The sequence below is a fragment of the Lichenostomus cassidix genome, chromosome 12, assembly GCF_008360975.1.
Source record: "Lichenostomus cassidix isolate B80296 chromosome 12, HeHo_3.0, whole genome shotgun sequence".
NCBI lineage: Eukaryota > Metazoa > Chordata > Aves > Passeriformes > Meliphagidae > Lichenostomus > Lichenostomus cassidix.
The window spans coordinates 20,116,880-20,135,273 of NC_139493.1; the positions used below are offsets into that span (position 1 = coordinate 20,116,880).

General features: G+C 43.0%; 1 protein-coding gene across 11 annotated transcripts in view; it reads right to left on the bottom strand.

Moving 5' to 3' along the window:
- The window catches only part of WNK2 (WNK lysine deficient protein kinase 2), a 119,520-nt gene that overhangs the window by 6,567 nt on the left and 94,559 nt on the right, over positions 1 to 18,394 (bottom strand). For 5 of the 11 annotated variants that reach the window (XM_085073149.1, XM_085073155.1, XM_085073150.1 and 2 more), the window contains 3 exons: positions 12,913 to 12,957; positions 11,186 to 11,439; positions 317 to 2,617 (listed from right to left, as the gene is read on the bottom strand). In XM_085073149.1, the coding sequence (XP_084929275.1) occupies positions 2,267 to 2,617; positions 11,186 to 11,439; positions 12,913 to 12,957 (650 nt within the window). In that variant the 3' untranslated portion in view covers positions 317 to 2,266. Of the gene's footprint in view, positions 1 to 316; positions 2,618 to 11,185; positions 11,440 to 12,912; positions 12,958 to 18,394 lie in introns of those variants that run through there. The other 6 variants (XM_085073158.1, XM_085073154.1, XM_085073156.1 and 3 more) reach the window with 4 other exon arrangements.

Consider the following 18,394-nt stretch of genomic DNA (forward strand, 5'->3'; position numbering starts at 1 on the left):
GCATCCTCATGTGCACCATCAGCAGCACTGAGGGAACCACCTGCTCAAAGGAACTGAGCTGATGCTGCAGCCTGGTCTGCTCTCAGTGCCCAGCAAGGTGCCAGCAACCCCAGAGCACTGCTGCCCTCTGACAGCACCAGAGGCAGGCAGGGGTCAGCTGTGGGGAGGACCCAAGAACTGGTGGAGGCACCGCATCTGCTCCTGCTACACAGTCAAGGGACAAGAATGAGTCTGGAAAACAAACGCAGAATTACCTGGAACAGCTAGGAATTGACACAGTTCTACATTTTAGAAAAACACTGGGTTTTTCACACCATTTTCAAGCACAAAATGTTTATTTTCTTTTTAATCTATACAATTTCTCGGGGCTTTTAGTGCCACTGACTTTGTCAGTATACAAGGGATGGACTATACAGGCAATAGCGAGATAAACTGTAGGATTCAGAGCGAGCCAAAAGGAACCCGGTGTGAGAACATATTTTCCATGTTTGCTCATGAAGCATACAGACATGAATCTAAAAAACCCAAACAAATTAAAGATACATGGTACAGAGAACAGAAATCTCTTACTACAGTAAGTATTTTGCCCAGGCAGAAGACTCTGCAATTGTCTATAAAATTCAATTCTAACTGAATTGATGGAATAATATATTCAAAGGGTACAAACAAAATAATTTAGACAAGTATAATGCTCGAAGTACAACAGAACTATACAATTCACAGCTTGGCAGCACAGGATGCCTCTGCCCTTCTGCAGAGGCTATCAAATGTTGTTGTGGCAGCTTTGGGTGCAGCCGCACTCTGGGTCCTGTGCCTATAATGCTGCCTGTAGTGCTTTGGGAGGGAAGGAGACTTACCATTGGCAAACCAGGTCTAGTGGTTACCTTGTGCCTTTAGACTGAGGTGCAGGTGGAGACTCTATGCACAATAAAATGGGCAAAAAGCAACTTTCAAACAGGAGTGAGGTGTCCGTGCCACCTGGAGCGCAAGCTTCGGTAAAAATAATAAAAAAAAAAAAAAAAATCAAAATAAAAGGTGGTGAGACTCCAGACCTGAAGTGTCAGATATGAAAAAGAACAGCTTCACATTTTTATTCTGTTTTAGCATGAACACTGCTGGCACACCAGGGATGAGACATCACCCTCAACCTCAGTGGCCGAACCAGAGCCAGAACATGTGCACATGCTCTGCTTTCACTGGTCTTACAGCCACCTGCAGATATGTTCTCCTATGATCAAGAGTTCCATTAGATTTCTTGAATTACGGAACATGCATGAGCTTGTAGTTTAACTAAATTATAAAAGCCCAGATAGGAAATGAAATCCAATGTGCTGCTGATCCAGAGGAAAACAGCATTTGCTGCCTGTTACAGAATTAAGTTGCCATCTACAATAACTTTACCACAGGCTGGGGAGGAGAATGGTTTGCACTGCCTGAAGCTATTCCCTGTCCTTGTATACACCTTCCTTGCATCACTCTGTAAAAGCTCCTATGTCACAATGTTCACTTCACTACTCCTTGTAGAAACACCAACAATTTTATGATCAGTGCATCAAACAAACATGTCAAACAAACCTCACCTCACAATTCTTATTTTTAAAAGCTTCAGAAATGAAAATTCAACCCATGAATAAAACCAAAAGCACTTACAGCAGAATGAAGCTGATGAGGAACATCAACTGTAAACCTGCAATACCTTTGCAAATAAAAGAAATTCAACTCACGAGCAGATTGTAAATAAAATACACCTTTCAAATAATTGTACATCTCTTTCCAGCTGGGACTGGAAAGCTGAGATTCAAGGCACTGAACTCCTGCAGGGTTAGTACAATTTGCTAATTATCAATTCAAGTACATTGATGTTAAGGATTGCAAGTGTGAAACAGAACACAAGGAATAAAGTGTCTTCAGCAATGGAACAGAAGCAGATACTGCCATAACAACACACGACTTGTAGTGACGCCGCCTCACAGCGATTGCTGATGCAGGGTATGGCTGTGCGCTTGGGGCCCTGCCTCCTCCCAGACGGATCACGGCATCTACACAGCAAACACTCCAATGTGACAGTGTCAAAATCACCAGGACCCATGGTGGGGTCACCCATGGCAAGACCACCCACAGACAGGGTCACCCATGGTAGGGTCAGTCATGGCAGGACCATGTCAAGGCCACCCACTGACAGGGTCACCCATATCAAGGTCACCCATGTCAAGGTCACTCAGGCCAAGGTCACCCGTGGCAGGGTCCCCACGGCAAGGTGCCTGCGCTAGGTCATGCGCAGCCGTGGGCCGGGTGGCCGGGCAGCCGGGCGCTGCAGCGGCACTGGGTACATCCGCAGGCAGGTCCTGCCCAGAGGTGAGAAGCGCACGATGCCAGGAGCTCGGACCAGCCCCGGCTGCGCCACCGGCCCCGGCCACGGCACTCCATACACGGGCGAAGGGAAAACTCCTCCGTACTGACAGAGAGGCATCACATACGGTGTCACCACGCCAGCGAGGGCGGGCCCTGGCACAGGCACTGGCAGGGATGGTGGAGCTCCAGGAGCTAATCCCGTGGGCACGGGGCAAGCCATCGGAATGGCGCACTTGCTCCCCAATCCTGTCCTTACCGAATTTACCTACAAAAAGAGAAATACAAGAAGTGTCGCTGTGGGGCACAGCTCTCCCCGTGCCAGCAGCATCTCAGTTCAGTGCTGGGCCCCGGGCAGCTGGGGGCACAGGCACAGGGGTGTCATGGTGTCCTTGGGGCTTTCTTTTGGGTTCATTTATTTTTGCCTTTTATATTTTTGCTGGGGGGTTGGATTGGGGGTTTTTTGTTTGTTTTGGTTTTTGGGTTTTTTTTAGGAGAGGATATTTGGAAATAGAAAAGGTTGATATGAGGCAGAGAAGAAAGTTCTTTAAGAAGACAGGAAGTATCACTAAACAAGTGAAAATGAACACCCAGCAAACCTTGCATGTCCAAAGGAACTCAGGAATCTGTTATCTTGTGCATAAAAGTCAATAAACATCACTAAAAGCAGAATTAACCCAAATCCCACACTCTTACAGACAGCCTCAAAAGAGATTTAAGAATTCTAGCCCTTATTCCTGTACAAAATTGTTTCATCTGGCCCTGGGGAACTGAGCGTGGTGAGGGTGGAAGGAGACCTCTCACAGTGGCTCAACACCTGGTGCTGCTGGTGGCTGTGCCCAGGTAAGGCAAAACCAGTGAGGACATAGCAAGGCTGCTCTGCCTCAGGGGTTGCCAGGAACAATTCAAGCTGGTATTCCAAAATTCTATTAATACACACTTCAGTTATTCAACTTTTGCATGTGAGGGGCACAGAAAGAGCTTTCCTTCCCCAACACAGGATGGCGGAGCTTCCCAAATTACACGCTCCATCCTGCATAATGCCGTGGGAACTGCTTCTACCCCAAACATCTGCAGCATTTAATTACATTTTTCATGTCACAGAGTTTACAACTCCCTGCCAAGGTTCCCACCGTGCCAGCATGTATTTGTGGAATAAGGCAAAAAGGGTGTTATTTAATTCTGGAAATCTCCCATCAATGTGACATTTCACAATTCACAATTGATAAAATTGGTATGAAGGTGAAATTTCAGCAGAAAAAAAAGGATCCATGTGTAAGGCTGTGTGGGACGCTTACTCCATATTTCTGATTTCAATATCTCTTCTCAATTATCAGTAAAAATGGCAATGTCCCCCTGGGATGTCCTGCTTTGGGGCATTAACTTCTCTTCCACAGGCAATTTTAGAAAAATACAGAGCTATTTGATACCCTCCTTCACTTCCCTGTCTCCCATTCTCACCTCAAAACTGAATCTGATAGTGAATGTTGAACTGAAAGAGATGCTTCAGTGTCATGAATTTAATGCCAGTAATGTATGAAAACCCACCAAAATTAGCAGAAAGCAAAGAACACGAAACAGAGGAAAGAAGGACATGCAGACTTCTATAAGCTGTTATTAGATTCTTGTTTTAGCATTCTCAAAATGATGGTTTCCACCAAACTAAGTAGCTGTGAGGAATGCCAACAAATGCTTGTGAAAATATAGCATTTTGGACAATGCTCTCAGGCATGTGTGGGACTGTTGGGGTGTCCTGTGCAGGGTCAGGAGTTGGACTCCATGATCCATGTAGGTCCCTTTCAACTCAGGACATTCTATGGCTCTCTAACAGCATTTCCTATACTAGCAACAGATTATTCAGTGGCATTGAAAATGTGAGGTGACATTTTTGCCCTTATTAAAAATTAACTTGAAAAAGCTTATTTTCAGCTCCTTTAATGTACCAAGAAATTTGACTCACCCCAGTTCTGAACTTTTAACTTCTCAGCTGAATTCCTCAGTAAAGCAGCAGCTGCATTTAATGATACATATGTGTGATCAGGAATAAAACTGCGTCATGCTCCAAACCCAACATTACACATATGCATTAAACCTGATAATGTCATGACAAACACACGTTAATGATTCCCATGCTTCAAGTGAGCTAAACACACACTTTAGGAGCCACAGCACCTGGCTCTTGTGTCTTCCCCTGGGTAGGAGTCTCTTGGTTATGGCCTTTTTTAACCATCGCCTTTTAACCAATTCTGATGACTGAACACCAACTACGGCCACACACCCCATCAATTCCTGCATGGAGGTGCAGACTGAAACATTGAAATTAATATGCACCAGAAAAGCAGTCTCAAAGCTGTGGATTACCCAGCTCCAGGAAAGCCATGAGACTGCAAGTCCCTTTGCTCGTACAGTTCGAAAGGAAGCAGATGGACATTCAGGTGGTAATGAATGAGGTGTGTTCATCACCCTCCCCAGGATCACAGCACAGCTATGAACAGGACTGGCTTAGCATCTCAAGTCAGCCAGGCTGGTGGGGGATGACAGCCAGGGAAGCCCCTGGGCAGCACAGCACAGCCAGTGTCATGTCCATGGCCAGGGGCTCCCCTGAGCACGAGTCCAACAACTGCCAGGGATGAAAGTCACCAGTGCCGCTCTGAGCCTGTGTGTGCTCCCATCATTCTGGCCAGGTCTGGGCTGGAGGGACATGCCAGGTATCCATGGCTCCCTGCTGACCCAACGGACTGCTCCTTTGGCCACTACCTTGACATTTCTGCAAGTTTATTCGAGGCTTCCAAGGTCAGTGATGGAGTCACCATCTCCGAAAGGATTTAACAGATGTGTGGACATGGTACTTGAGGACATTGGTTAGCAGTGGCCTTGGCAGTGCTGAGGAATGGTTGGACTTGATGGTCTCAGAGGGCTTTTCCAACCTAAATGATTCTGTAGTTCTGTGAAAAGTGTCAGTTCTGGCACATCTGTTGCCTTTGTCTTCTACAATGGGAACCAATTACAGGCCGCTATATCCTAGTGATGCCAAGGCTCCAGTTTCCAGTGTGTCTGCTGGGCTTTGGAGTTCTCCCCACAGCTTGGGAAGATATGGTTGTGAATGATTTCTTTTATAACAAAGTTATCTTGGGAACTGAAAACAAGTGGTACAATATCAGAACCTGACATCCAGCTCAAGCAACCCATGTTGAGAGACGACGGAAACAGAAGGATCCTTATAGCCACAGTCGCACAGGACAAGTGTTTGGGGATTAAAACAGAAAAATCCTCCTGAAGGAGTAGAAAGTACAACTGGTCTTTTCCCTTTCTGATTCAACTTTAGACACTGCAAAACCAATGAGGAATAACAGTGATTCCATGGCTTGGCCAACTATGGATGGCACTTCATTTTTAGTATTACAATGTTAATTTCCTCCTGTTTGTTCTGCTGCCTGTTTAGGCCAAGCAGAGTCAGCTGCCCTGGCCCTAAGGAGGTTGATAAGGCAAACAGTCTCAAAACTAATGAATTTAACAAAGGCACTGCAAAATTTACATCTGTCTGCTAGAGATATTTAATAAAGATTTTTCTTTTTTTATTTTGAAGAAAGACTGGGTTGACATCCTAAAATCATAGAATCAATCACAGAATGGTTGGGTTGGAAGGGACATTAAAGCTTATCTGGTTCCAGCCCCTGCCATGTGTAGGGACACCTTCCACTACCCCAGGTTACTCCAAGCCCTGTCCAACCTGGCCATGGACACTTCCAGGGATCCAGGGACAGCCACAGCTTCTCTGGACACCCTGTGCCAGGGCCTCACCACCATCACAGCCAAGACTTTTTTCCAATAACCCATCTAACCCTGCTCTCTGGCAATGGAAAGCCCCTTGCTCTGTCACATCAGGGCTTTGCCCGAAGTCCCTTTCCCACTCTCTTGAAGTACCTTTCGGCCCTGGAAGGGCTTCTAAGGTCTCTCTGGAGTCTTCTCCAGGCTGAAAGATCCCAGCTCTCAACCTGATCCACAGCAGAGGTGCTTTAGCCCTCATAGCATCTCCATGGCCTCCTCTGGACTCATTCCAAGTCCCCACTGTGCTGAGGACCCCAGACCTGTAGGCAGTACCGAGGGTGGAGTCTCAGGAGGGCAGGGTGCCATGTATTAGATAGGTAGGAAGTTCCTCCCCTGCTCTTCCGCTCTACATCTCCATTAGGCTCATTTGTAGAAGCAATAAACCCACTGAGTCAACAGAGACAGAGGCACCTCCACCTGCTGCTGTCACACCTCTGCTCAAGCCACCTTCTTACTTGCACTTACCCAACTCTCCCTGCACTGACAAACCTCTGCCCTGAGCACCTGTACTGTACTGTTAATCTCCCTGCAGGTACCAGCCACCAGCTCCTGCTTGCCCCACACCTGCCTTCTCCTTTCCTTTGTGGCTGTTTATTCTCCTTCCCTCAAATAATCACACAAACTCATTTAGAAAACAATAATACATACACAGAGAAGAACATACAAGACAACACTGGCAAAATGAAAAAACCTCATAAGACAAAGACTAGGGTAGTTCAAATACCCCAAATTTGTTCTTTGGACTTGCTTTAATTCTCTGCCTTTTTCTTGTTCTTTACCATGCAAACTTTAAAGTGCCACCTCAGTGATACTCACAGCTCCAGTACTGTTGAACTCCCCAGCCAAGTGTTGGGTATGACTTACCAACATCATAAATACTTCTGGGTTTATATTATAACAGAGGAAACCAGGTAATTCTGCTCTGAAAGCTGAACATAACTATCACAACCCATTTGAAAAGACAGGATTTAGGTGATTTTTCTTTTGCTGGCTACCCCATTACTCTCAGTGCATTTTCTTCTGTATGGATCAGCTACTGCTGAAACGAAACTGAGTTGCAGGGCAGAGTCAGAGCTGGCTGCCAACATGAGCAGTCAAGGATGTTAATCCACCCCTTTTATCACTTCTGCCCAGTTTGCTGAAACCACAAAGCTATTAGGCTCTCCTGAAGATATGTGTGTGTACTTTTCCAGTTCCCTGGAAAACCATTCTGCCATTCAAACCTAGGCAGTGTTGAATAGTTTCAAACACAGATTCATTTTTTATTATTTTCCCAACCCAACAGAGAGGGAAGACACAGTTAAGGTACTATGGCTTGGTTTTGGCATATGGCCATGTCCAGCACAGCTGTTTCTGGCAGCCCGCCCATGCCCATGAGTCAGGAAATGCCAGCAGAGGTTCAGACACTACTGAGGCTGTCCAAGCCCCCAGCACACATCACCCAGTGACACAGACCTGTGTGTTCTCAGAAACAATCTCACTGCAGACTGGGAACATATTTAAGCTTTTTTTGGGTAATGTTCTTTTCTTTAAAAGCCATGGAGCTACACAACAGTATAGAGAATGGAAAACGTTTTTGGCAAAGCCCTTCATTCATAGGCATCTCCAAATAGCGCCTTTAAGTACACAATATTCACTATTTGCACAGAAGGCAGCTCACATTCCTAAGTGCATTCTTTGACTAAAGCTAACCAAATTTACCTGCAAAAAAGGATTATTTCACCATAGCTTCACACAGATCACAAAGAGACAAATCACTGTTATCCGGCAGTTGGACCTCCGTTCTAATATCTCCTATTGCATTTCAAACTACTGCTGATGAGAATCTACCTGGATTTCCATGCTTCATTGAATCATTTGAAAATGAACATTTCAGTGCTCCTGTGACACCACTGGAGGAAGGCTCCTCTCCCTTTGAAAGGTTTCCCCCAAATTTCTAATATGATCAAACATATTCAATCGTATTAGAAATATGCAGCCAAATGGATTAGTAACTTTCACAGGAACAAAGCAGAATATAAAGTTTCCCTCTGAATCCCAGTTATATTATTGCTGTCTACACTTCTGAAGACAGATGAAAAGAAAACCACTCAATCTTATTAAACACACTACCAGTTTCTCTTCTATTTCCAGCCTTAAAAAGTAGCCTTCACTTAGTTTAAAAACAATATATTGTATTCACAGCAAATAATCTGCTGCTGGTGGTAGAAGCAATCTTGAGTGAAAAAGAGATAATTCAGGAAAATGAGTCCTTTGGTTCCAGGGAGAAAGAGAAGATTTCAAGTAAGCCACACAACTGCCCTGCATATTCATAACAGTGGTTGAACAGTAAGAGAAAATTTTACAGTGAAAAACTTAAAGTGAAAAAAGTATTTTTCTATTTAAGTGTACAGTTTATTTTTTGTTGGGTTTTTTTTTCTTTAATTTTTATTGTTGAATGCATTTTTCATGTGGGACAACTCCCTTCACTCCTACTCCTACATGAAAACACTTCAGGGAGGCATTCTCTTTACAATAACCCCCCGAGACAACTCAGAAGTGAAGGTACAAATTCTGACACCCCCAGCCCCTCATTTCTGACCATCACATGGGACCAATGTCAGCTTTTCTCAAAACCAAGCCCACATGAGACAACCCACCCTAACAGCTCCATACTAGTTTGTTACACTTAAAAAAAAACAGAAAAGGCATAAGAATCACCTTGTTTCCTACTTATCCAGCCTTTATTTCCAACATAAAACCTTATTATAACCTTCTCTGATGGGCTGGAAATCTGCTTAGTGCTCCTTATTCTTTTCTTGCAAAGGCATTTTTGATCAAAAGATGCGACAAAAGACAGTGTTACCAGATGAACTGAAGTCATACAGCCTGAGCTTCACATTCTCTCTGTATGAAAGCTATTTTTTCCATCCTTTATGTGATTTCCCAAGTTCTTTTTGTCTTTCCAGTTGATTCAGCTGTGATTCAGCACAGGTATAATATCTCCCCATGGAGCTCATCCCTCCAACCACTGACACACAGGTCACTTGTCCGGCTGTGCACACTAGGAGTCCTCTCCTGTTGTTCCCTTCCTCCTCTTTTGGCCATTTCTCTCCCAACACCATGCAGCCCTCTTCTCCCTCAACTTGAATTTTCCCTTTAGGGTGAATTTCAAAGGGTACAAACAGCAGAATGATGCTTAACTCCCAAAACAACCCTTGTAGAAGTCTTCTATATCATACCTACTGCCCTGTTGTCTGCCACCTGCAGCATCCTGTGCCATCTTCACAGCCAAAACACTCAACAAAAACCACACCACGATTGTCTGCCATTTGCCCTTGCATCTCTGCTGCAGCCACCACGGTCCTTATGAGGACTTCATGCCCCAAACCACCCCAGATCTCACCCACCCCAGGGCTCCAACTGATGCCCCTCTTCCAAGCAACAAAGCATGATGTGACATGAAGAGCAGGGAAACCCAGCCTTTCCATGCTCTTGGTGAATTGCCTCCAAAAAACTTCAGTTAGCTCTGTTGATTCCCTGGAATGGAATCCATTCCAACTGCCATGGTTGAAAAAGACATAAAGCCTTTAAGATCAGTGGACTGAGACAGGGACATTCCTGCTGCTCTCACAGTGATACTCTGCCTTCTTCACAGGCTTTGAGACAGAGACACCAAGACTGCAGGAAGTAAAATCAATCCTAGACTGATATTAACAGGTGATTTAAATAAGTAAAATAACCACTTGTTTCTCCAGAGATACAGGTGGGAAAAACACCCACATCAATTACTTCAAACTTTTGTAGGGGTCTCAGGGTAAAGACACCAAAATGCTGCAAAAAGCACATTAAAAAAACCTAATAAGTGACTTAACAGAATAAACACTGTGACCTCACCACCACTTTATGGAAATCTTCAATTTGGGTTTACTAGCACCAACTTTGACTTATTTTATGAGAACGATTAGGTCTTATATAGACATTGCTTACTCCAGAGCTTATTAAACCATTACTGTGTAAAAGGATTCTTTACTTAGGATCCAGCAGGCATCAAAGCACAGGCACTGGTGCAGTTCCTGCTTTGGTACATCTCACCTCACCAACAACTACACAGCTACTACTGCAACAAGGTTTTTTTCCTTCTACGTGCCAAAAAGGTAATGGCTTACTATCGAGATCTAGTTCTTTTGCTTTGAAGGGAACACAAAACAGCTCCTCGCTGTTACTTTCCTCTATTTTGGCTCAATTTTCAGTCTTCCAAGAAAATGAGCCCAGCAAAAATTATTAGTCAAAGAATCTCCAATTGTAAGAAGGAAGAGGTCTGGAAACCCAGACCAGAGTGGGACAGAATGGCAAACTGGAATCTGGATGTGTGCTCATTCCTTTTTGTGCCTGCCTCTGTATCACCCTCAGTCACGACACCAGCACTGAACACAGACACAGATGCACCTTGCAGTGACTTTGTCCTGCTGCTGAAAACATGAAGGGATGAAGGGGGCTGTTTCCAATTTCCTATTTGTGGTAGGATAGTTTGACAGCATTTCTGAGGATGGTTTTGTCCAGATTCCCAGTACAACAAGCAAGGTTCAGCACACACCCAGCTGTGCCTTCTCCTAGCACAGGATTCACTCCAACTCCACTCAAACAACAGCTTGCAACACTGAGCCACCAACCGCTGTTCTAAGGAAGGTTAATATTAAGCTTCAAAAAGAAAACTTTAGTAATAGTTGAAACTGAAGTTGAGCAACAGATGGTAATGATAGGAGTATTGCTGTGTATCGTTGTTAATAAGCAGTTTGGAATTAAAAAATATATTTTTTAAAATATATTGCTGCCCATAAATCCCTTAATGTTATTCCAAAGGACAATTTAAAAAAAAAATTGGTTTAGTACTGAATGAAAAGAGCTGGACACTTATAGAAAGCATTTATCTGGAGTAATTTTAGTCTATGTCCTCCTCCACATCTGAGTTCTGCAAAGGCTGTCAGACACATAGCAAAAGGTATGTCCTTCAAGGAGGGCCACTTACTCCACATGTCTCATTCTGCGTTTGCATGGGGTTAGCCTTTGGCTCCATGTCTTGCCTTTTTTGGTTCTGCTTCAGTTGGTTTAAAGAAGGTTTTGTCTGTGCAGCTCCAACAGTTTTGCTCGTCCACTGGTCCACCAGCTTGTGGAGGTCATCTGTGAACGTCCCTTTCTTGTTGTTACTGTTGTTGGCCTGAACCTGCAGCGTCGACTGAGGGAGGGGCTCAGGACACGTCACCAGGCTGTTGGTCGAGGATCCTGGAAAATCACACACAGAGAGCTGTGTCTCACCTCTGCAGCGCAACCCCCTTCTCACCTACTGCCACTCAAATGGTGGCTTTCCAGACTTCAAACCCTCCCCCTCCTGGCTGCAGAACACCTTTGCTTAAAGAAATGGTCCAAGTCCAATGGGTTTGTATTTTCTATCACATCATGTTACCTTGGCCACTAACTTGTCTTGGGTGAAATTAAGGACAGGGAGAGAAGCCAGGAATAGAGCCCAGTATCTCATCAGAGACTACCATGAGAATGTGGGAGGTGGGATGTATTGCTAACACTGCAAGAATTTATCAAATGAATTTACCAGTTATTTTACTTGCATAAGTTTACTGTCCTCCTGGAAAAATGTCATTGTCATGGAAGTTACAGGCAGGGCTGGGTCCTGCACCTCAAAGGCTCTGGGAACCCACCACCTCTCTCAATGATGCCAGGACCATTTACTTGGCTATTTGCATATATTTGAGGAAAAAGCCCCATGAGGACCATGAAAGTATAGAAGACAGATGAGAGAGGATGTAGTGGGGGGGGGCATGACTGTTTGAGACGAAGATAAAGATAGAGAACTTTTGGTATAGATAAAAGCAGTCAGGAAAGAGTAATGACAGAAATTTAATTTTATATGTTTACTTCTTTCTAGAAGAATGAGGAAAACCAACTTTCTGTCCTTTTTCTGCATTAGTGACTACAAGTCTGACACAGCAAGCTCAGCAGGGGACTGCAACTGAAGGAGTCTGAATCTGACAAGCAGAAAATGTAAAGTAACTTTTCAGCTAACATATTTGAGATAGCTTAAGATTGGAAATAAAGACCATCTCTCCAAGCAAAAAGTTCATAGAACTGTAGTAAAATTATTATATACGCAAACATGAACATTGAGTCTTTTCTCTGTTCATCAGTTACCAGCCAATGAAACCGAGTACACTAATTAGTCCTACAGTTATATAAAATACATTAATAACCTTTAAATGATCATGCATTCAACCTGCAATGTCACTTCTAAGTGAATACTGCTCAATTCCTTTTCCTTTACTTGGGGTAAAGGTGAGAAAAGTAAGGATTTTGAGAGGAAAGCTCTTCAATTGGTGTTTAATATTTCATGCAGCTCAAGAGGCTGGAATGGTTTTAAGTTATCAATTCCTCCAGCAGAGAACTGCAGTCATATAAAGGTGTGTATTTCAGAGAGACAGACACTGGACTCAGTTTCCTGGCCGCATGCATGCACAGTCTCACACACACAGAACATCACGACTGTCTTGCAGCATGCGAGGTTCCCAAGACATCACAGCACATGCATTAGTCTTAAAGTATCACAGTTTATACAGTGTAGTTTCATATAAGTGCATCAGCTCTAGTTATTAAACAACTAGCTTTTAGTAAAAATAATAATTAAAAAAAGCAAAGAACATCCCATGCCATGAAGGAAATACTGAGAAACAAAAATGGGATAGTTACTACTACTGTGATCTTTGCCTAGACATAGTCGTTTCAAGGTGGACCCTACAAGGTAAAACAATACAAGACACACAGAATTAGGTAAGACTAAACACAAAAAATCGGACGGACAAGTTTCTGTATTTTAAGCAATCAAAAAATAGTTATTATGCAAGAAAGGACAGACAAAGTCAGCAGTTCAGGTGAGTAAAAGAAGCCTAAATAACTGGACAGCTCAAACCTTTCTTAATGTGCAGCCATTCAAAAGCTTTGGAAAGTACCACAGCATGCCAAAAAGTAAGGGCTCGTGACTTTTAAAGATGCATTTGTATGGGTTTTGGTGGGGTTTTTTTTGGTTTGGAGTTTGGGGGTTTTTTCCTTTTTTTTTCCTAGGGTTTTTTGGTTTTTTTTTGTTTGGGTTTTTTTTTGTTTGTTTGTTTTGGCTTTTTTTTTTTTTGGTTGGTTGGTTTTGTTGGTTTTCTTTCCTTTTTTTTTTTTTCCCAAATTGCCTTGGCTTCCTAATAGGAGGTTTTGATTAATTTTCTATTAATGCAGGAAATTATGTCAATTTAGTTTGTGATTGGAGGCCAAAAATGCTTTCAGGAACAAGTCAAGCTAGTCTGGCTGCAAAGACAAACCATAAAACAACCCAAAAAATCCTGTTTTACAAGTCCAAAAAGATACATTGTTCTGCAGGTCTGAGGCCAATTTTTTCCAAGTACTTTATTTGTAGGATTTGTGTCTAAATGTGAAACTCTGACCTTCAATTGGACAGAACTGTGAATGAGTTTCCCTGACACCTTGTCAAGTGCAGAAAATGAATACAGCAGAGTAGCTGAGTTTTAATTTAACTAAACTATGTGGTTTTTTCATTATTGCCTCGTTCCATTCTTCATCATGATTTTACAGTCTGTTGATAGATAGCAGAGTGCCAGAAGTGTGTTGAGACCCTGATTAGACTGTCAGATCTTGCCAGACATCGGCACCGCTGCTATTTGGGTGCCAAATTTCCTGAAAGATATTTTGGACTTGATAAGAAGAATATTGTTATGGCATGGGGAAAGATGAGCGTCTGACATGGGCTATGGCAAGTTCATTGGGAAGAAGCACTTGAAACCATGAGCAAAATCAGATTGGGGCAAAAAAGTAAGATAGAGGATGGATGTGCTTTTTCTCTAGAGTAAACAGTGCTGTAACATTTTATGTTACTGTGCCAGAAATGCAGCTTTAAACTCAGAGATTGCAGGTCCAGGCTGACAGAGGCCCTGAATGAGTCTTCAGAGGAGAAAGCAGAGATTTCAGTCAGAGACTGAGGAAGCAAAGAAATGAGGGAGGGAGGAAGAAAGGGAGAAGAGATGTTTGTGCTTGGATATAGGTGGCAGGAGGAACAGAGGATTGCTTTGAAAGAATTTCTTATTATTTCATATAATTCATATAGGGTTCTACCCCAGGAAAATCAGGACATGACTACAACAATGCAAGCATTACCAAGTTTAGTTCTCATCTCAAAGCCCAAATAACAAACACAGTCACATTCACAACTCAACCGTCTGTGTTGTATTCTTAAATCTTTTCCCCTCTTTTCCCTCAGATATACCTTACCTTGCCTATCCCAAAGTTAGCTACCAATTCCCATAATGGAAACAACTCCCCATGATGGCAGTGGCTGTGGCAGCAATCCTAGAAGGCTATTTCCTGCAGCAACAAGCAGTTCTAAGCACAATATGAATACAAATGGAAAGCAACTGCCTGTGAGAAATAAAACCAGGCAGCTGACTACAGTACGTGCTCAAATGCACATAAAAACATTTTAATTACCAACCCCTCTGCTTCCTGCACACCCACTCACAGGTTTCCCTGCACCTCAGGTGCCAAATCCAACCCAGGAAAGTGACAGAGAGCAGCAATACTCAACAGACTCACAGAACACCTGCGTGAGGTGCATCAGCTTTAAGGAAAATATTACAGGAGAGTCAGTCACCAAAAAGAGAGCTGCTCTTTCCAAGCAGCATCACTCCAGCGTGGGGCTTGGGAGATGGGAAACATTCCCTAAGCAGTGAGACTGTCTGAAGCAGGGACTGACAGTCATGGGCCATGGCTGGTTATGAATTCAAATTCAATTAAAAATTCCCTTTGTAGATTTAATTCACCAGATTAATTTTATTACTGCTAAAATTAAGGTGTTTAAAAACTGGAAAGTTAAGGAGATGGATCATAATTAAGATTTAATGTAAGACTTCAAAAGTTCAGCAGAACATTTTACCTCCAATTCCAGATCTCTTATCTGAGGAATTAAACAGCTACTATATCATACAGAACAGAAAAAAGCCACTGTCCCGTATTTGCACTCAACAGCTGCCAAAAAGCTGGAAAGCTACCAAAAAATGGAAATGGCAATAAACTGCTGGACCATTTCCATAACTGCATATGCACATACAATATATGAATTGCTACAGACCTGGCAAAATTGCTTTACATAGGATTCCAAACTTGAGCCAAATGGAGCTTTGAAAATTCCACTCACGATCAATGGAAACTCTACCCTAGGGCACTCTTGCAGTTTAACCCAGGAAAGGAACTCAGGCTAAAATGATGCCAAAGCCCATCAAAAATATTTTATTTCATGAAACATACAAAGGGGAAGTCAATCTCAGACATGTGGAACAGATCAAAAAGTCTAGGAGAACACTGTAAAAGCATTCAAGTCTGATGGATCTTGTAACCAGAGGAAGATCCTTGTGATACTGTCTTTAATCCATCTGAACATTTATTTTTAAAGTTGTTGCCAACTTTCCTGCCAGTGCAGCAGGTCTCCTACTGGAATATCCCACCTCACCAAAGGGCTGGTTTTCCTTAACCAAACACACAGATTCAGAGATTTTCTGAAAATGCAGCACGTTTCCCTACAGCTCTCAAACAAAAAAATACCAGGGAATTCTTGACTTACGGAATAAACTCAGGACTCTGAACTGTCTCGACATGACACCAAGCTGCTGGCACTGCACAGCCATGTCCCAGCCCTATACAACTGCATGGATGATGGAAGCCTACCTGGAATGGTGTGGGTTGGAAGGGACTTTAAAGCTCATCTCATTCCATCCCCTACCAGGGACACCTTCCCCTATCCCAGGTTGGCTCCAAGCCCTGTCCAACCTGGCCTCAAACATTTCCAGGGATGTGGAATAGATGCAAACATGCTTAGCACCTAATCCAAATGGCCTTGCCTGCGTGCTGGGTCAACTTATGTCACTTCCAGAGGCGAAGGAATATGAGCCAGCTGATATTGCCATCATCAACACCTTCAAATAACAGAATCAAAGGATGGTTTAGGTTGGAAGGCACCTTAAAAGCCCATCTTGTTCCAACCCCATGCCATGGGCAGGGACACCTTCCACTATCCCAGGTTGCTCCACGCCCCATCCAACCTGGCCTTCCTCAAGCACTAGTTTTCCTGAGGCTCAGTCACGGCTGCTCTGGATACCAGCTCCATAGAACAACCTGCTGTACATCCTTCCAGACACAGTGCCAGCCCCAGCTGCCCTCAGGGATGGACAGGACTGCACACAACCCCCACCTCAGCCTGCTGGGCTCACCAGGAAATCAAGCTGGAATAACCTCCTGCCCCACCAGAACCTGCCCATAACTCAGCTGTGGGGACCTGCCAAACAGCACTGAGGCAGCACTGGAAGCCAAGCTGTGCTCTCAGGATTCGAACCCTCAGTGGTGATTTAGGATTGCAATGCCACATTAACTGCCTGAACTGCCATCCATCTCCTGGTGTGACTCAGGAATGGGGGAGGGCAAACCTCCCCCAGCATTTGCCCAAAAGAACCCGAGAGAGCACACGGGCTGAGAACAGAAAGCAATTAGACATGCCGAGTTATTTTTAAGTATCAGGAAACTTCACAATTCAAAGGATTTACATATTCCCTTGGTTTCATTCACAATATGCATGCACTCAAACATTTTTAATACACTGGTTTTCCATGGAAGATTAATGAAACAGCTTCTGGGAATTACATGTGCAGAGGAAGAAATTACTGTGGCCACTATATCACCAAATGGGAACATTTGGAAGCTGAGCATTCCCCTCAGGTTCTCAAAAAAATCCCTAAATGCAAAATTGTCTCATGACTTCACCAGTCATTAAAAGCTTACATGATAATAAATTCTGTAAACATCAGTCACCTGAGTGCTTGGGCTTTCAGGGAATTCAAACAAAAAAAAATTATTATTTTATAAAATACTGTTTATTCATAAAATTGAAGGAGTGTATTTGAGTGGTCTTGTGCCTTTGACCTAAACCACTTGGATAGTAATGAGCAATGCAGAACTCCAAGTGGAGATCTGGTATTACTGAAAACCCACAGTTATTCAACCAAGCACTTTCTCAAGAACGTTATCAGCCCTTCTAAGTTTATATGTAAGTGGCCTATAGTACCTGTTCAGCACAACATATCTTTATTGTACAAGCAAAATCCGTTTGCCTAAAAAGCAGCATCTACAACTGGGTAAAAAAGTCTTAATTTTTTCATTAAATAGTTCGATATCGTTTGGTGGAGTTGCCAATTACTTTAGAAGTCAGACGAATAGGATACAAATAGAAGGTGCACAGTTATTTAAGACAAAACTCCTGGATCCTAGCAATCCATTTCCAAGTCTCATCTGAAAATCTGGTATTGCTTTTTACTTATTTATGCTTTTTACTTATTTATGCTTTGATGAACTGCTAATTGACTTCATCTCTGAGGTCACATAAGGTCATAAGAAAATAAACTGAGTCAAGTGCTTCAGCCAGATCAGCTTACACAAAAAATTGATGGGAGTCTCCCTTAGAGTAACCAGATCTTCCTGCTGCTTATGAGTACATCCAAAAATTGCTCACTTAAACTAATTAAAGTGACTGCATGGGGAAAAGCCCATCTAGGACAGAGATTTGGAAAGAACTAGCTGGAGCACTATTGTCTCAGCATTTCCACATGCAAAGAGAGGGGAAAAAAATTAAAGAAAATAGAGTGGATATAAACAGTACTGTATATCGTGTTAATACAGCCCTTGTATGGAAGTTATACCCTCCAGTGACCTTCTAGAATTGTATCAGCTTGCTACATGCATGTCTTCAGAGTCCAAACATGTGTGAAAGAGACCATTCGTCTACAGAAGGATGGATTTCGTTTTGTTGTCGCTGGAACCGGGACAGCAGACATGTATATTTGCCACATTGCAAATAAAATTACTTCAACAGAAATCACATAAAGTACAAAAGCTTTGATAAGTCCAGGGTAAAATTTACCATCAGGCTATATATAATAAATGATGAGATCTTCCACACATGCTTTTGGTGCCCAGGCATGAGCCAAAAGCAGTGCAAAAAAAGCTTTCATATGAAAAATTAATATAAATAAAGTGTGTTCATGATGATTACTTAAAAGAAAAAGGAAAGAAAAGATGGTTCAGAAAAAGGGGCATCCTGCCAAACATATTAGAGATATAAACCATGGAA